The sequence below is a fragment of the Callospermophilus lateralis genome, chromosome 10 (genome assembly GCF_048772815.1).
Source record: "Callospermophilus lateralis isolate mCalLat2 chromosome 10, mCalLat2.hap1, whole genome shotgun sequence".
In the NCBI taxonomy this organism is placed as follows: domain Eukaryota; kingdom Metazoa; phylum Chordata; class Mammalia; order Rodentia; family Sciuridae; genus Callospermophilus; species Callospermophilus lateralis.
In genome coordinates this window covers 119,286,526-119,300,548 of record NC_135314.1, presented here as the reverse complement: position 1 = coordinate 119,300,548, position 14,023 = coordinate 119,286,526, and the positions used below count along the sequence as shown (strand labels likewise).

Here is a 14,023-nt window from a genome sequence, read left to right as displayed (position 1 = left end):
GGACCTTTATTTTATTTACTTATTTTTATGTGGTGCTGAGAATTGAACCCAGTGCCTCACGCATGCTAGGAAAGCGCTCTACCACTGAACCGTAACCCCAGACCTAGAATTGTTTGAAAAGAACACAAAAACAAGACAAAAAGCAACTAGACTCTAGGGGAACTTTTAGGAATGACAGTAAAAGGCCATATTGCAGCTGAGCCATCAAGAAATTTACTACCTCTTTTAGGATCAGAAAGACTCCTGCACAATTGGGAAGCTACATGATTAGGAATACGCTAGTATTAGGAAACAGCTGTTGGCAAGCAGCCACCTTCATCAGTAAGTTGTTGTCACTGCTGCTGGCTCAAGAGTCAATCCATACCTGTCACAACCTGTATTACAGAATGGATGCCTTGTGTCTTCCTTCTTAATACACATGAAACTTGTGACTGAATTCCCAGGACTTCTACAAATGCTGTTGCAGAACATGGACATCTCCATGACAGTGCTTTCTAGAAGCAGCCTAAGCTCCACCACCTTTCTTTTCTGTCCTCCCCAGCAAGTGAATATAGTTGGTGCAACTTAAATCACATCCTCAATTGTAGCTGCAATAGAGACTGGGAGATGTAGTTTTTAGCTTTCCGTTCTCAGTAATATAGTAAGGCATATACCAAAAGAGATTGAAATGGCTGTTGAGCACCAATCCTGTTTATCTACAACAGGTATAGAACCTGATTTTCCTTAAGGTTAGGTTAAGGATATAGGTAAGTTGAGAACATGTTGCAAATAATATCACCAAAGAATGTTGAGGAACCATTATTATTTAGTATATTTTTGTTTTATAATACTACATTTTAAAAAATTGGCCCTCCACCTCTGTGTTAAATGTTCTATGCCAAAAGTTTTCCCATATTTAAGATGTGTTCAATGAGTAAAAAACCTAAAAGAGGGAGTAGAAGAGTGAGTCACCTAAACTGAGGAAAGGTAAATATTATCGAATATGAAAGAGTGGTCAAATAAAGTGGGAATTGAAAAACAATTATTTCACTTGGTAGCACCTAATATTAGTGTTCATGAAGGTTCTAGAAAAGGAATGGGAGCAGAAGGTAAATTGCAGGTTTAAGCTAGAAGTAGAAAGTAAAGATTTGAAACAGAATGCGTTTTTAAAAAGCTTGGATTTTCAGGGATAATAGTTTCTGGGTTTTTCTTTTTTGTCTAGTGTACTTGCTTGTATACCAGAATTGGCTCGAGCTAGTGAAACCCTGTACAAATATCAGATGGGAACTACTACAATCTTTGGAAGTTCTTCACTTTTGTTTTCTTATGTACCTGGATGGAATGTATACTCTTAACATATTCATTTGCTGCTCAGAGCTGTAATACATACTTTACTTTTAGAGCACAGGAGATCAGCGAAGACAGTTTTAGGACCATGAAGACTGTGGTATAAAAATGGGATTTTATTCTAAGTGAAATGGTGTGCTGTTGGAGCAGGGGAACAACTGACTTGAATCATGTGTTTAAAAGATCACAAGCTGGATGAGGTGGCACATACTTGTAATCCCAGTGGCTCAGGAGGCTAAGGCAGGATTATTGCAAGTTCAAAGCCAGCCTCAGCAACTCAGAGAAGCCCTAAGCAACTTAGTGAGGCTCTGTCTGTAAATAAAATATTAAAAAGGGCTTGGGATGTGACTCAGTGCTTAAGTGACCCTGGGTTCAATCCCCAGTACCCCCACTTCCAACCACCCCCTAAAAAAAATCCAACTGCTTGGTGAAGAATGCTTTGTAGGAAGGGTTATAGTAGAGAAAAAAAACTCTAGTTAGGAAACTGGTATTGTCCAAATGAAAGATCATAGTGACTTGAATTTAGGATTTATTTTGAAGGTTGGCTAGATTTGCTAATAGACTAGCTAGGTATGATGGTAGAGAGGGTAGTGAGAGGATGGTGAGTAAGAAGGAGAGATGGTGATAGATTAGGGGAAGAACATGTTGTAGGGGAGGTAATCAGTTTTGTTGAAATTGGTTAAATTTGAAATAGTACTGGATATCCAGGGAGACAATTGAACATTCACACTAAGTGTTTGAAGCCGGGAGGTCAGGCAGAACTGGGAGATATCAGAATTAACTAACACCTTATACTTAAGGAGTTTGAATAGAGAAGGAAGGGAAGGGGGTCCAGAACTGAGCCCTGAGGCAATTGCAACATTAAGAGGTGAAAAGGTGTGAGCAGAGGCCAGCACGGGTAGGGAAGTCAGAATATTGTGTCCTGGAAGCCAACAGAAGAGAGAATTTTTTTTTTTTTTTTTTTTTTTTTAAAGATGGACACAATACCTGCTGAGGTTCGAACTTAGTCCCTTGCATTTACTAGGCATGTGTTCTACCACTGAGCTACAACTTCAGCCTAGAAGAAGACAGCATTTTAAAAGGAATATTCACTTGTGTTTAAGATTGGGTATGATAAGGACGGGGAAATGATCTTCATAATTAGCAATTTGGAAGGTTTTGGTACCCTTGGCTAATGCAGTTTCACTGTCATAGTGAAATCCAGAGTTGATTGGAGAAGGTCAAAGAATGAGTGAAAAGTAAGAAAGAGGAGGAGATACTGACTAGGGGTGATGCTTTTGACAAGTTTTGAGAATGGAGATTGGAAATGGAGTGATAATTAAGATGGATGAAGTGGAGTGATAGAAGATTTTTTTTCTTTTTGTTTGCTTTTTTTAAATTGGGAAACTCCCAAATGTATATATGCGGGTGGGAGCAATATGGTAGAAGAGAAATTAATATTGATTAAATTCCTTGAGGTGGTAATACAGTGGGATAGGATGGAGAATACAAGTAGGGGAATTGCCTTTTTATAGGGACAGAGATGCAGTGATGTAATATGATCTCACATGTCCCTTAACACAGAGCTTCTCCCTTCGGTCTTAGCAGTCTCTATTAGAACAAGTTGATCTTTCTCTAATCACTAGTTCTGTTTTCCTGTGTTACATACAACCTATTCTGTCAGATTGAATTTGTTGTATATAAGTCTTAATGTGAAGCAGCTGGTGATATATAATACCATTTTTAATTTTTGTACCAACAGGTGAAGCAAAAAATTTATTGCCATATCTTGGACCCAACAAGATGAGAGATTGCTTTTGTACTATAAATTTGGACCAGGAAGAAGTTTATCGTACCCAAGTTGTTGAAAAATCTTTAAGGTTGGTAGAAAAATTGGAAATTATCATTTAGAAGATATACATTGATTGATCAATGTGTATGTTTTCCAGATTATATTCACCAAGAAGACTGTCTTCATTTGAAACTTTTATATTTTGCACTTTGAATTTTTTTTTACATTATGAATTTACTTTTAGAGTTACAGAATCTAAGAATTTGAAAGAGCCTGAATGTTCATTGAGCAGACTAACCACCTTATGTTTAGCATCTTCTTGACCATGGCTTTGATAGGTGATCTTATGGCATTTGCTTAGCAATGTTCCAGTGACCAGGGAGTTCATTGTCTCCTAAGTATCTCATTTGGTCTTTGAACTATTCTGACTCCTAGAAAGCTTTTATGTTTAGTTGGTTAATGATTATTACAATGAGAACCAACTATATGCCAGTAACTTGCTGGATTCTGTTTATTTATGTATTCATCCATGTGGCTTCTTATTATCTCATCTCAAATATATTTTTCTTTTAAATTGTACCTAATTCTATATGTTGGATTACTGGGAAACAAATTTAGTCTTTCATTTGGCAGTCTTTCAAGTTTTTGAAAACAACTTTTATATTTCAGTCTTGTTTTCTAGGTTAAATTTTGCCCATTTATTTTAACTTTCCTCAGAGCATATTATTTTATTTCTCTAAAGAATAAATTAAATTACTTCTTAAAGTTCATATATTGTTAGTTAAATTAGCAGTACATTATCAAGGAATGGACTCTTAGGTAGATTTTTCATCTTTGAAAGTATAATTACACTTTAAGACTATCACAGTAAATTCTGATTTGTAAAATGAGAATGTGCCACCTCTGCTCTTAGCAGTATTTGTGACATGATTCTGGTACAGAGCAGTGCTAGAAAGATGCAGTCTTATTCAGAAATAAGGATTAAAACAAGGGTTCAGGGAGTTGTTGAAATAAGCATGTGGTAGATGAAATGTTGCATGCCATAAATTATATGAATTGTATTTCAGATCAGTTGTATTTCAGAGATGTCTTTTAATATTTTTTTCATACCTTTTTTTTCTTTTCTTGCCTTTTTTTCTCTCTGAAGTTTGCCTTTACATTTTATTTTCATTTTCTATAATTTTGAATATATACTGAGTTCTTCACAGGAGAGGTAATATATAGAACTGAAAATAACTAAGTAGCCCAAAAAGATTTGCAGTAATATACTTCAAATCTTTAGTTACAAGTCAGCTGTCCCTCTTGTGTTAGAATTTTGGTATTCTTTATATTTGTAAATATAAATTTATAAATATATTTGTTTTATATTCATAAATAATGAAAACTGAGTTACTAAAGGCGGAGTAATTTTTCATATATCAAAGAAAGAAGCAAAACTAATGGTATTTAAATTTTAATTTGTTACTTAAATGTACACTGATTTCATATTGCACAGTGATCAGTAATATTATAGGAAAATAGTATGTAACTGTTCATAAATTGGATACTGTAGTAGTTTCTAGTATGTAGCCTTATAAATGAGTAACTAAAATTAGCTCTTTTTTTTTTAACCTTTTCTGAATATTTGTGTAGGGGAAATGGTGAAATTAGTTTTGTTTTTTTTTTTAATCCTCATTTTTCTAGTTGCATAGCAATTTGGAATATAATTTCAGGCTAGTAGTACTTACCTTAGGCAATTTTGATATAACTAGATTAGATGCTTCTGGGATTTTGGACATCCTCTAGAATTTTTCCTTGTGGAATAGGACAAAAGAATTTGTAGTAAAAACCCTTGCTCACTTTGTTTTCATTTCATTGTTCTTAGTGCTTGTGGATATTGTGATAAACTGTTAAGCTGAAAGTCACTAGGTACTATTTAGATCTTTTATAGGTTCTGGATATTATAGTTTATGTATATAGGTAAGAGTTTGATACTTTTTTCCATATCTTTTTTCCCTTTATACTTGCCTTTTTTTTCCTCTAAAGTTTCCCTTTATGTCATTTATATCTGTTGAGTTCTTCATAGAAAAGGTATTATATGAAACCAAAAATACTTTGCAGCCCAAAAGGATCTGAAGTAAGAGATAAGGTAAAAGTAGTTCAAATGTTGGAAGCTAGCCATGGGCTGTGCGTGGGAGCTCTGAGCATTTCAGCACATGAGGGGACTGGACTGATATTGCTTCTCTGACTGAGCTGTGCAACATATGTGTCCTTTTCACTTGCTTTGCGTTTGATCCCACACAGCACCTGAGATGGATTTGGCTTTCCGAGATGTCAGTCAAATATGCAGACTATGAGACATCAACAAGCAACCTCCTGAAACCTAATCCCTTGCCTTATTTGGGTTTAACTTTCTTGAATGTCTTTCTCCCCAATAAATAGAGGATTCTTGGGCTGGGGTTGTGGTTTAGAGGTAGAGTGCTTGCCTGGCACATGTGAGGTCCTGGGTTTGATCTTCAGCACCACATAAAAATAAATATAGAGACTTCTCAGACGTGCTCTCTCTTTTTTCAATGAACCCTTAAGGTTGAGAGCTGCCTCCCTGATTCCTGCAAGCAAAAGGTATTTCTGTGTTGCGTTCTTCTTTGGCCATTTTCTTAAGTTATTGGTACAGCCAGCTCTTGTGAACCCAGCTCAGGTCGCCAGGCCGGCTAGTTGGCAATATTCAAATCCTTTGAAGAAAAGAGGTAGTATTTAAACAGTGGCAGCACATGACTGGTGCTTCAACCTTGTTGGAAAGTTTTCTTCAAATGCATCAATTAAGTAATGAATTATATAAAGATGTGGGCAATCAAATATGGAGGTTAGGTTGTTGAGATTTTCATGCTACAACAATACAAATAACATAGTAATTCTGTTCTTATTTGACTTTAGATGTGTAAATATGTGCTATGTAAAGGAAATTCTCTATTTTATTATTCTTTAAAATAATACAAAGAGAAACATGGACACATGTCACCTTTACCTATTAGCTGTTTTTGCATTGATTTTTTTTTTTTTTTTATGTTGAGACTAATTAAAAGACTCTAGTTACTTTGACAGACCAACTTTAAAAAGTTGGTTGCAGAAAGGGAAGATACTGAGGACTGATTTGACCAAATTGTGGTGTTATCTTGCGTGTATGTATGAATGTATAATAACAAATTGCACCATTATGAACAACTATAATGCACCAATAAAAATATGGAAAATTGGTTACATTTGAAGTGAAAATTGTAGTGCAAAATTTAACTGGACTTCATACAACTAAAGACCCAAGTCAGCCATTTTCTGGACAATATAAGAATGACTTCTGTAGTAGTATTTTACTTTGCATTTCAGCTTCTCATTTAATTATGATAGTCTAATGATATTGCATTTCATGGTGATATTTTTAACCAATCATTTTATTATTTAAACATTCTCAAGAAAGAAGTGTTCATGAGAAAAGATATCTACTAGGATTTCAGAGATTCATATCTTCATAGAGGCATTTAAATATAACAAAATAACATTTAAAAAAAATTTTTTAAAATATATTAATTTTTTAGTTATAGGTGAACACAGTATCTTTATTTTATTTTTATGTAGTGCTGAGGATCGAACCCAGTGCCTCACGCTTGCTAGGCGAGTGCTCTACCTCTTAAGCTACAACCCCAGCCCAACAAAATAACATTCTTAAAATGAACTTATAAAAATTAGCTGTTTAATAGGAGAAAACCTTGCAACTTTGTGGTAGATAAAATTTTCTTAGGATGCAAAAGGCACCAATTATAAAAGAAATTAGGCTTCATCAAAATTAGAAGTGCCTATTCAAAAGTGACTGTCAAAAAAAATTAAATGATAAGTCACACCTGGGAGAAAATATCCTGACAAAAACAAAGCAAAAACTCTTAATTCATTAAGAAGAGAACCATTGAAAATATGAAAAATCTTGCATATTTATTTTAAAAAAGATGACATGCCAATGGCCAAGAAGCATGTTAAAAGATATTTAACATAATTCTTCATTAAGAAAATGCAGTTTTAAACCATTTCTGTTACTATACATTCTATAACATAATCTGTAGTGATAGAACTTTGGTTGACAGTGTCAGTATGGTGGGGGTGATTGCAAAAGGGTGCAAGAGAAATTTCTGGGGAGAGAGAAATGTTTTATAGATTAGGATAGAGATTACACAGGTATATAAATTTCTAATGTCACATTCACTAAAATAGCTAAAATTAAAGACTGTCAGTTGATCTATAGCAACTGGAATGCTCATATGTTGCTAGTGAGGAGGGTAAAATTGTACAACTACTTTGGAAGGTAGTTTGACAGTTTTCTCACAGGTTACATTGTTTAATCTGCCCTCTAACTCAGGAATTTTACTCTCTGTTACTTATCGGCCGAATTGAAATTTTGTGTCTAGAAAATGTTTTGTACAAAAATGCTCAGAGCAGCTTTATTTTTAATAGCCCAAACTGGAAAAAACTCAAATAAAATACATTACTAGGAGAATGGAGTGTGGAACACAATAGAATATTTCACAGCAGTTAAAGCAAATGAACTACTCTATATAACAACATGGAAAAAAGCCTCACAGACATTAAACTGAGTGACAGAAGCAGGCTACAAGAGTATATACTGTATGGTTATATTTATATGAAATTCTAGAACAGAGCTATAGTGATAGAAATCAGATCCCTGATTGTTTGTGGTAGGTTGATGGGGTAACTGCAGAGGGGCAAAAGTGAGCTTTCTGGGGAGATTAGATTATTTTGATTGGGGGGAAAAGTCTACACAAGCTTATAAATATATCCAAAGTCATTAGTCTTGACTTTAAATTGGAGGTTACTGTATGTAATTTATACCTCAATAAAGTTGATTTTAAAATAGCCTGTTTCCGCATAAATCAAAGGCATTCCTGTATATCAGGGACAAATCCTCTGAAATGGAAATGAGGACAACCACCTCATTCACAATATCCTCAAAAAAAAAAAATAAAATACTTGGGAATCAACCTAACAAAAGAGGTGAAAGACTTATACAATGAAAACTACAGAACCCTAAAGAGAGAAATAGAAGAAGATCTTAGAAGATAAAAATATACCCTGTTCATGGATAGGTAGAACTAACATCATCAAAATGGCGATATTACCAAAAGTTCTATAGGTTTAATGTAATGCCAATCAAAATCCCAACGGCATTTCTTGTAGAAATAGAGAAAGCAATCATGAAATTCATATGGAAAAATAAAAGACCCAGAATAGCAAAAACAGTGCTAAGCAGGAAGTGTGAATCAGGCGGTATAGCTATACCAGACTTCAAACTATACTACAGAGCAATAGTAACAAAAACAGCATGGTACTGGTACCAAAACAGGCGGGTGGATAAATGGTACAGAATAGAGGACACAGAAACCGATCCACAAAACTACAACTATCTTATATTCGATAAAGGGGCTAAAAGCATGCAATGGAAGAAGGATAGCATCTTCAACAAATGGTGTTGGGAAAACTGGAAATCCATATGCAACAAAATGAAACTGAATCCCTTTCTCTCGCCATGCACAAAAGTTAACTCAAAGTGGATCAAGGAACTTGATATCAAATCAGAGACATGGAGTCTGATAGAAGAAAAAGTTGGCTATGATCTACATTCTGTGGGGTCGGGCTCCAAATTCCTCAATAGGACACCCATAGCACAAGTGTTAATAACTAGAATCAACAAATGGGACTTACTCAAACTAAAAAGTCTTTTCTCAGCAAAAGAAACAATAAGAGAGGTAAATAGGGAGCCTACGTCCTGGGAACAAATCTTTACTCCTCACACTTCAGACAGAGCCCTAATATCCAGAATATACAAAGAACTAAAAAAATTAGACAATAAAATAACAAATAACCCAATCAACAAATGGGCCAAGGACCTGAACAGAAATTTCTCAGAGGAGGACATACAGTGAATCAACAAGTATATGAAAAAATGCTCACCATCTCTAGCAGTCAGAGAAATGCAAATCAAAACCACCCTAAGATACCATCTCACTCCAGTAAGATTGGCAGCCATTAGGAAGTCAAACAACAACAAGTGCTGGCGAGGATGTGGGGAAAAGGGTACTCTTGTACATTGCTGGTGGGACTGCAAATTGGTGCGGCCAATTTGGAAAGCAGTATGGAGATTTCTTGGAAAGCTCGGAATGGAACCACCATTTGATCCAGCTATTCCCCTACTCAGTCTATTCCCTAAAGACCTAAAAAGAGCACACTATAGGGACACTGCTACATCCGTGTTCATAGCAGCACAATTCACAATAGCAAGACTGTGGAACCAACCTAGATGCCCTTCAATAGACGAATGGATAAAAAAAATGTGGCATTTATACACAATGGAGTATTACTCTGCATTAAGAAATGACAAAATCATAGAATTTGGAGGGAAATGGATGGCATTAGAGCAGATTATGCTAAGTGAAGCTAGCCAATCCCTTAAAAACAAATGCCAAATGTCTTCTTTGATATAAGGAGAGTAACTAAGAACAGAGTAGGGACGAAGAGCATGAGAAGAAGATTAACATTAAACAGGGATGAGAGGTGGGAGGGAAAGGGAGAGAGAAGGGAAATTTCATGTAAATGGAAGGAGACCCTCAGGGGTATACAAAATTACATACAAGAGGAAGTGAGGGGAAAGGAGGAAAAATATAAGGGGGAGAAATGAATTACAGTAGAGGGGGTAGAGAGAGAAGAGGGGAGGGGATGGGGGAGGGGGATAGTAGAGGATAGGAAAGGCAGCAGAATACAACAGACACCAGAATGGCAATATGTAAATCAATGGTTGTGCAACTGATGTGATTCTGCAATCTGTATATGGGGTAGAAATGGGAGTTCATATCCCACTTGAATCAAAGTGTGAAATATGATATATCAAGAACTATGTAATGTTTTGAACAACCTAAAATAAAAATTAATTTAAAAAATAAAAAAAAACAAAAAAAATTTTAAAAAAAATAAAATAGCCTGTTTCAATTTTTAAAATATTATTTTTAAAGTAAGACTTTATATAATGTTACTTGCTTTAGGTGGTATGTATTATTGTGATTAATACAACTTTACATATTTACATATCTTGAAGACTGGTGGTGGTGTGTATGTCCTCAGCTCTCATATAATAAGTCCACTTTAGGTTATCATGGCCCCAGGTGATTACTATATCTTTTGTCTATATCTTTTGTCCACAGGACTTCTGAAAAGCTCTTTGTTTAGAACTCATCCTGGCAACTGAAGTCCTCTAAGTTCAACTTGGTTTGTAAAGAAATTAGTTGAAACTTAGCATTGATAATTATTTTGAGGTTTTTAAAGTTCTTTTCTGTGGGAAGCCATTCTCGCATGTGATTTGAGTTAACTTCCTGGCTAGGTGAGAGGCACTTAGACAACTGTGTCAGAGCCTTCCCCACCCTGTCCCAGGTATGTAAATTTGGTGAATCTTGGTCACAAAACCAAGGGCAAAATTCACCTACAACCTTTAAGAATTGTAGCAACTGGGTCTTTTTTATTTGCTTTCCTTTCTGATTAATTATTGTCTCTAAAATAGTGAAGTACATGTCCTTATCAGTAGAAGTCGAATTTCCCATTATTAATAATTTTAACATCTCCTTTGCTTCAGTACCTGCCTGGTACTTCTGTGACCCCAAAAATGTCACCAATTCCTTATTTCTATAGCGCTTTCCTTAACTCAACCTAGTCAATTTAATATGCCCCACATATTAAATTGGGCGCCACTTCTGCCATGCGACCAGCACAAGAGCTTCATAAAAGAGGTTCAAAAGCATAGAAATTAACTAGTGAGTTTTAAAATTAAAGAGACATACTCTCTTTACCTTTAATGCCCAGCTCCAGAGATGGCTTCTCCTAGCTCCCGCCTCCAACCACCTAATGCGGTGGCGAGGTTTACACAAGAGGCTAGCGAGAGAGGAAGAGCACTCTAGGGAGTGAGCTTTCATTGGGGAACAAAAAATTCAAGGGAAAATCCCATCCAATGAAGGTCGAGGGGGGCAGCATTCCAAGGTCAGGGTCAGTGATTGGTCTTTGCGTCAGTGGCCAGGCACACCTCCACACAGACAAGCCCTCACACCTGGGACAAGGTGGGGAAGGCTCTGACACAGTTGTCTAAGCGCCTCTCACCCAGCCAGGGAGGTAACTCAAATATGTGCGAGAATGGCTTCCCACACTTTTCAGTGGAATTTGTATGTAATTTTCATTGATTTTACTGAAGGCAGTATCTTTTGATTTTTAATAGTACTATTGTTAGTGATAGTACTAAGTTATTTAGTCATTTGATATTATTTGAAGTAATATGCTTTTTCCCCTTTTCTTTCTAGTCCATTTTTCAGTGAAGAATTTTACTTTGAGATTCCACGAACTTTTCAGTATTTGTCTTTCTATGTTTATGATAAGAATGTTTTACAACGAGACCTTCGTATAGGTAGGTACTCTTCATAATTATTTTTCATCACAAAATTGGTGTTTATATTCATTCTTTCTGTAAGTGTAAAGTGTTAAAACTCCAAAATAATATATGCTCAACTTTCTAATCCTGTTGTCTACACTGTTTACTTCTGAATTTGACTTTTTTTAAAAGACAGAGATCATGCTCTTTTTATAAGTTGTATTTATAGATGGACAAAATACCTTTATTTATTAATATGTGGTGCTAAGGATTGAACCCAGTTCCTCATACATGGTAGGCAGTGCTCTACCACTGAGCTGTAAACCCAGCCCCTGAATTTGACTTTTAATTTATGTGTTTAGCTTATATGACACTTCCTCAAGAAAGCTCTGTTGGTCCCCTAGTCACATTATATCATGTTTCCATACTACCCACAGTTCTCTTTCCATAGTACTCATGCTTATTCCTTAGTTTTTCATTTAGTATCTAGATTCTTTAAACTAAATATGGTACTTAAGAGGGTAGGGATGATCTCACAGAGTGCTGTACTTAGTAAGTGTTCAAAAAGTATTTGCTGAATGGTTTAAATAATGTTTTTATTGAAATGATTTTATGCAGTCAGTATTGATCCATCTAAAAAACATATGCTTTTTGAGGTTTTTCGAATAGGGTAATAATTCACTTTAATTATACGTTTCCTCCCTGATTGTATTGGTGACCACTAAATATATTAAATAGTTGACAGAAACTGGCTGCATTGTGTGTCACATTTATAGTCATTGTATCACTGTCTGCGTGTATTAATAATGGTAGATGCCTGATTTACATGTTTTATCCTCTTTCTTCTTTGTTCCCTGAATTTCACTCTTCCTTACTGATTGAAACACGTTCAAATCTCCTGTAGCTTAAAAAATTGTTTATCTGACTTTGTCCTTTTAACTGACTTCTAGTGTCTCTCAGCTTTTGCTCATGAACTCTCTAACAAATATTCTCCGTTCATCCTGTGCTTACTACTTAATTTTTTGAAAGAGCTCCCTAGTTTAGCTTCCAGATTTTTCTGACAAACCTTTTTTGAAGTTTGCCAAAGTTATTTCTAAGCAAATCAAATAACTTTTAGAAATAATATATTTTTCTTACTTATAAAATTATTAACATGTTTTTAGTGACTGATAGTGACTGCCCTAGAATAACTTACAGATAATAAATTGTCATATTTTTCTCAATTCTTTATTTTGTGCATTTATACATTGTTTATTTTTTTCTCTTTTTTACTCAGTATCATCTAGTGATCCTTTCTGTGTCATATTTTACAAAAATATTTGCTGTATAAAATACTTTGTGTGAAAATGTGTTGTTTGAACCACTCTCTTTGTTGGTGAACATTTTATGTTTCCAGATTTTTGGCTTTTTGAATGCTGTTACTATAAACAAATACCCTTCGGCATAAATTTTGGCATGTCTCTTTTTTTGTTAGGCTCAATTTCAGAAGTGAAAATATTGGGTCAGAGGGTATGAACATTTTAAACATTTCCTTTATAAATTTCTACAATTGGCCTTCAGAAATATTGTACTAACTTATATTTCCCCAAGCATGCCTTGGGCCTAACCATTTTACCACACCCTGGACATTCTTGGATACTATCATTGGGAAGACATTGCCAATATAATAGGTGAAAATAATACTTTTTACATTTTAACGTGGTTTTTTTTTCCCTGATTTTCAAGGAATTTGAGGTGTTTTTCAAATATTTATTGACTTTTTACATTTTTTCCTGTGAATTAATTGTTCTTTTACCTAATTTTTTTTTTGGTTGGAATTCTTTACTTTATTCTTAAATATTCTTATTTGTTAGAAATGTTAGCTTTTGTCAGTTATATACATTCCAAATACCTTTTTTTAAAATTTTTTAATTTTTTTTATTGGTTGTTCAAAACATTACAAAGCTCTTGACATATCATATTTCATACATTAGATTCAAGTGGGTTATGAACTCCCATTTTTACCCCAAATACAGATTGCAGAATCACATTGGTTACACATCCACATTTTTACATAATGCCCTATTAGTAACTGTTGTATTCTGCTACCTTTCCTATCCTCTACTATCCCCCCTCCCCTCCCCTCCCATCTTCTCTCTCTACCCCATCTACTGTAATTCATTTCTCTCCTTGTTTATTTTCCCATTCCCCTCACAACCTCTTATATGAAACTTTGTATAACAATGAGGGTCTCCCTCCATTTCCATGCAATTTCCCTTTTCTCTCCCTTTCCCTCCCACCTCATGTCTCTGTTTAATGTTAATCTTTTCTTCCTGCTCTTCCTCCCTGCTCTGTTCTTAGTTGCTCTCATTATATCAAAGAAGACATTTGGCATTTGTTTTTTAGGGATTGGCTAGCTTCACTAAGCATAATCTGCTCTAGTGCCATCCATTTCCCTGCAAATTCCATGATTTTGTCATTTTTTTAGTGCTGCATAATACTCC

The 14,023-nt window shown here is 35.0% G+C and overlaps 1 protein-coding gene across 2 annotated transcripts in view; it reads left to right on the top strand.

Annotated features, from left to right (window-relative positions):
* Rasa2 (RAS p21 protein activator 2) overlaps nt 1–14,023 on the top strand; it is a 113,576-nt gene that overhangs the window by 16,109 nt on the left and 83,444 nt on the right. For both annotated transcript variants that reach the window (XM_076867189.2, XM_076867188.2), the window contains exons 2-3: nt 3,068–3,185; nt 11,473–11,576. In XM_076867189.2, the coding sequence (XP_076723304.1) occupies nt 3,068–3,185; nt 11,473–11,576 (222 nt within the window). The remainder of the gene's footprint in view (nt 1–3,067; nt 3,186–11,472; nt 11,577–14,023) is intronic.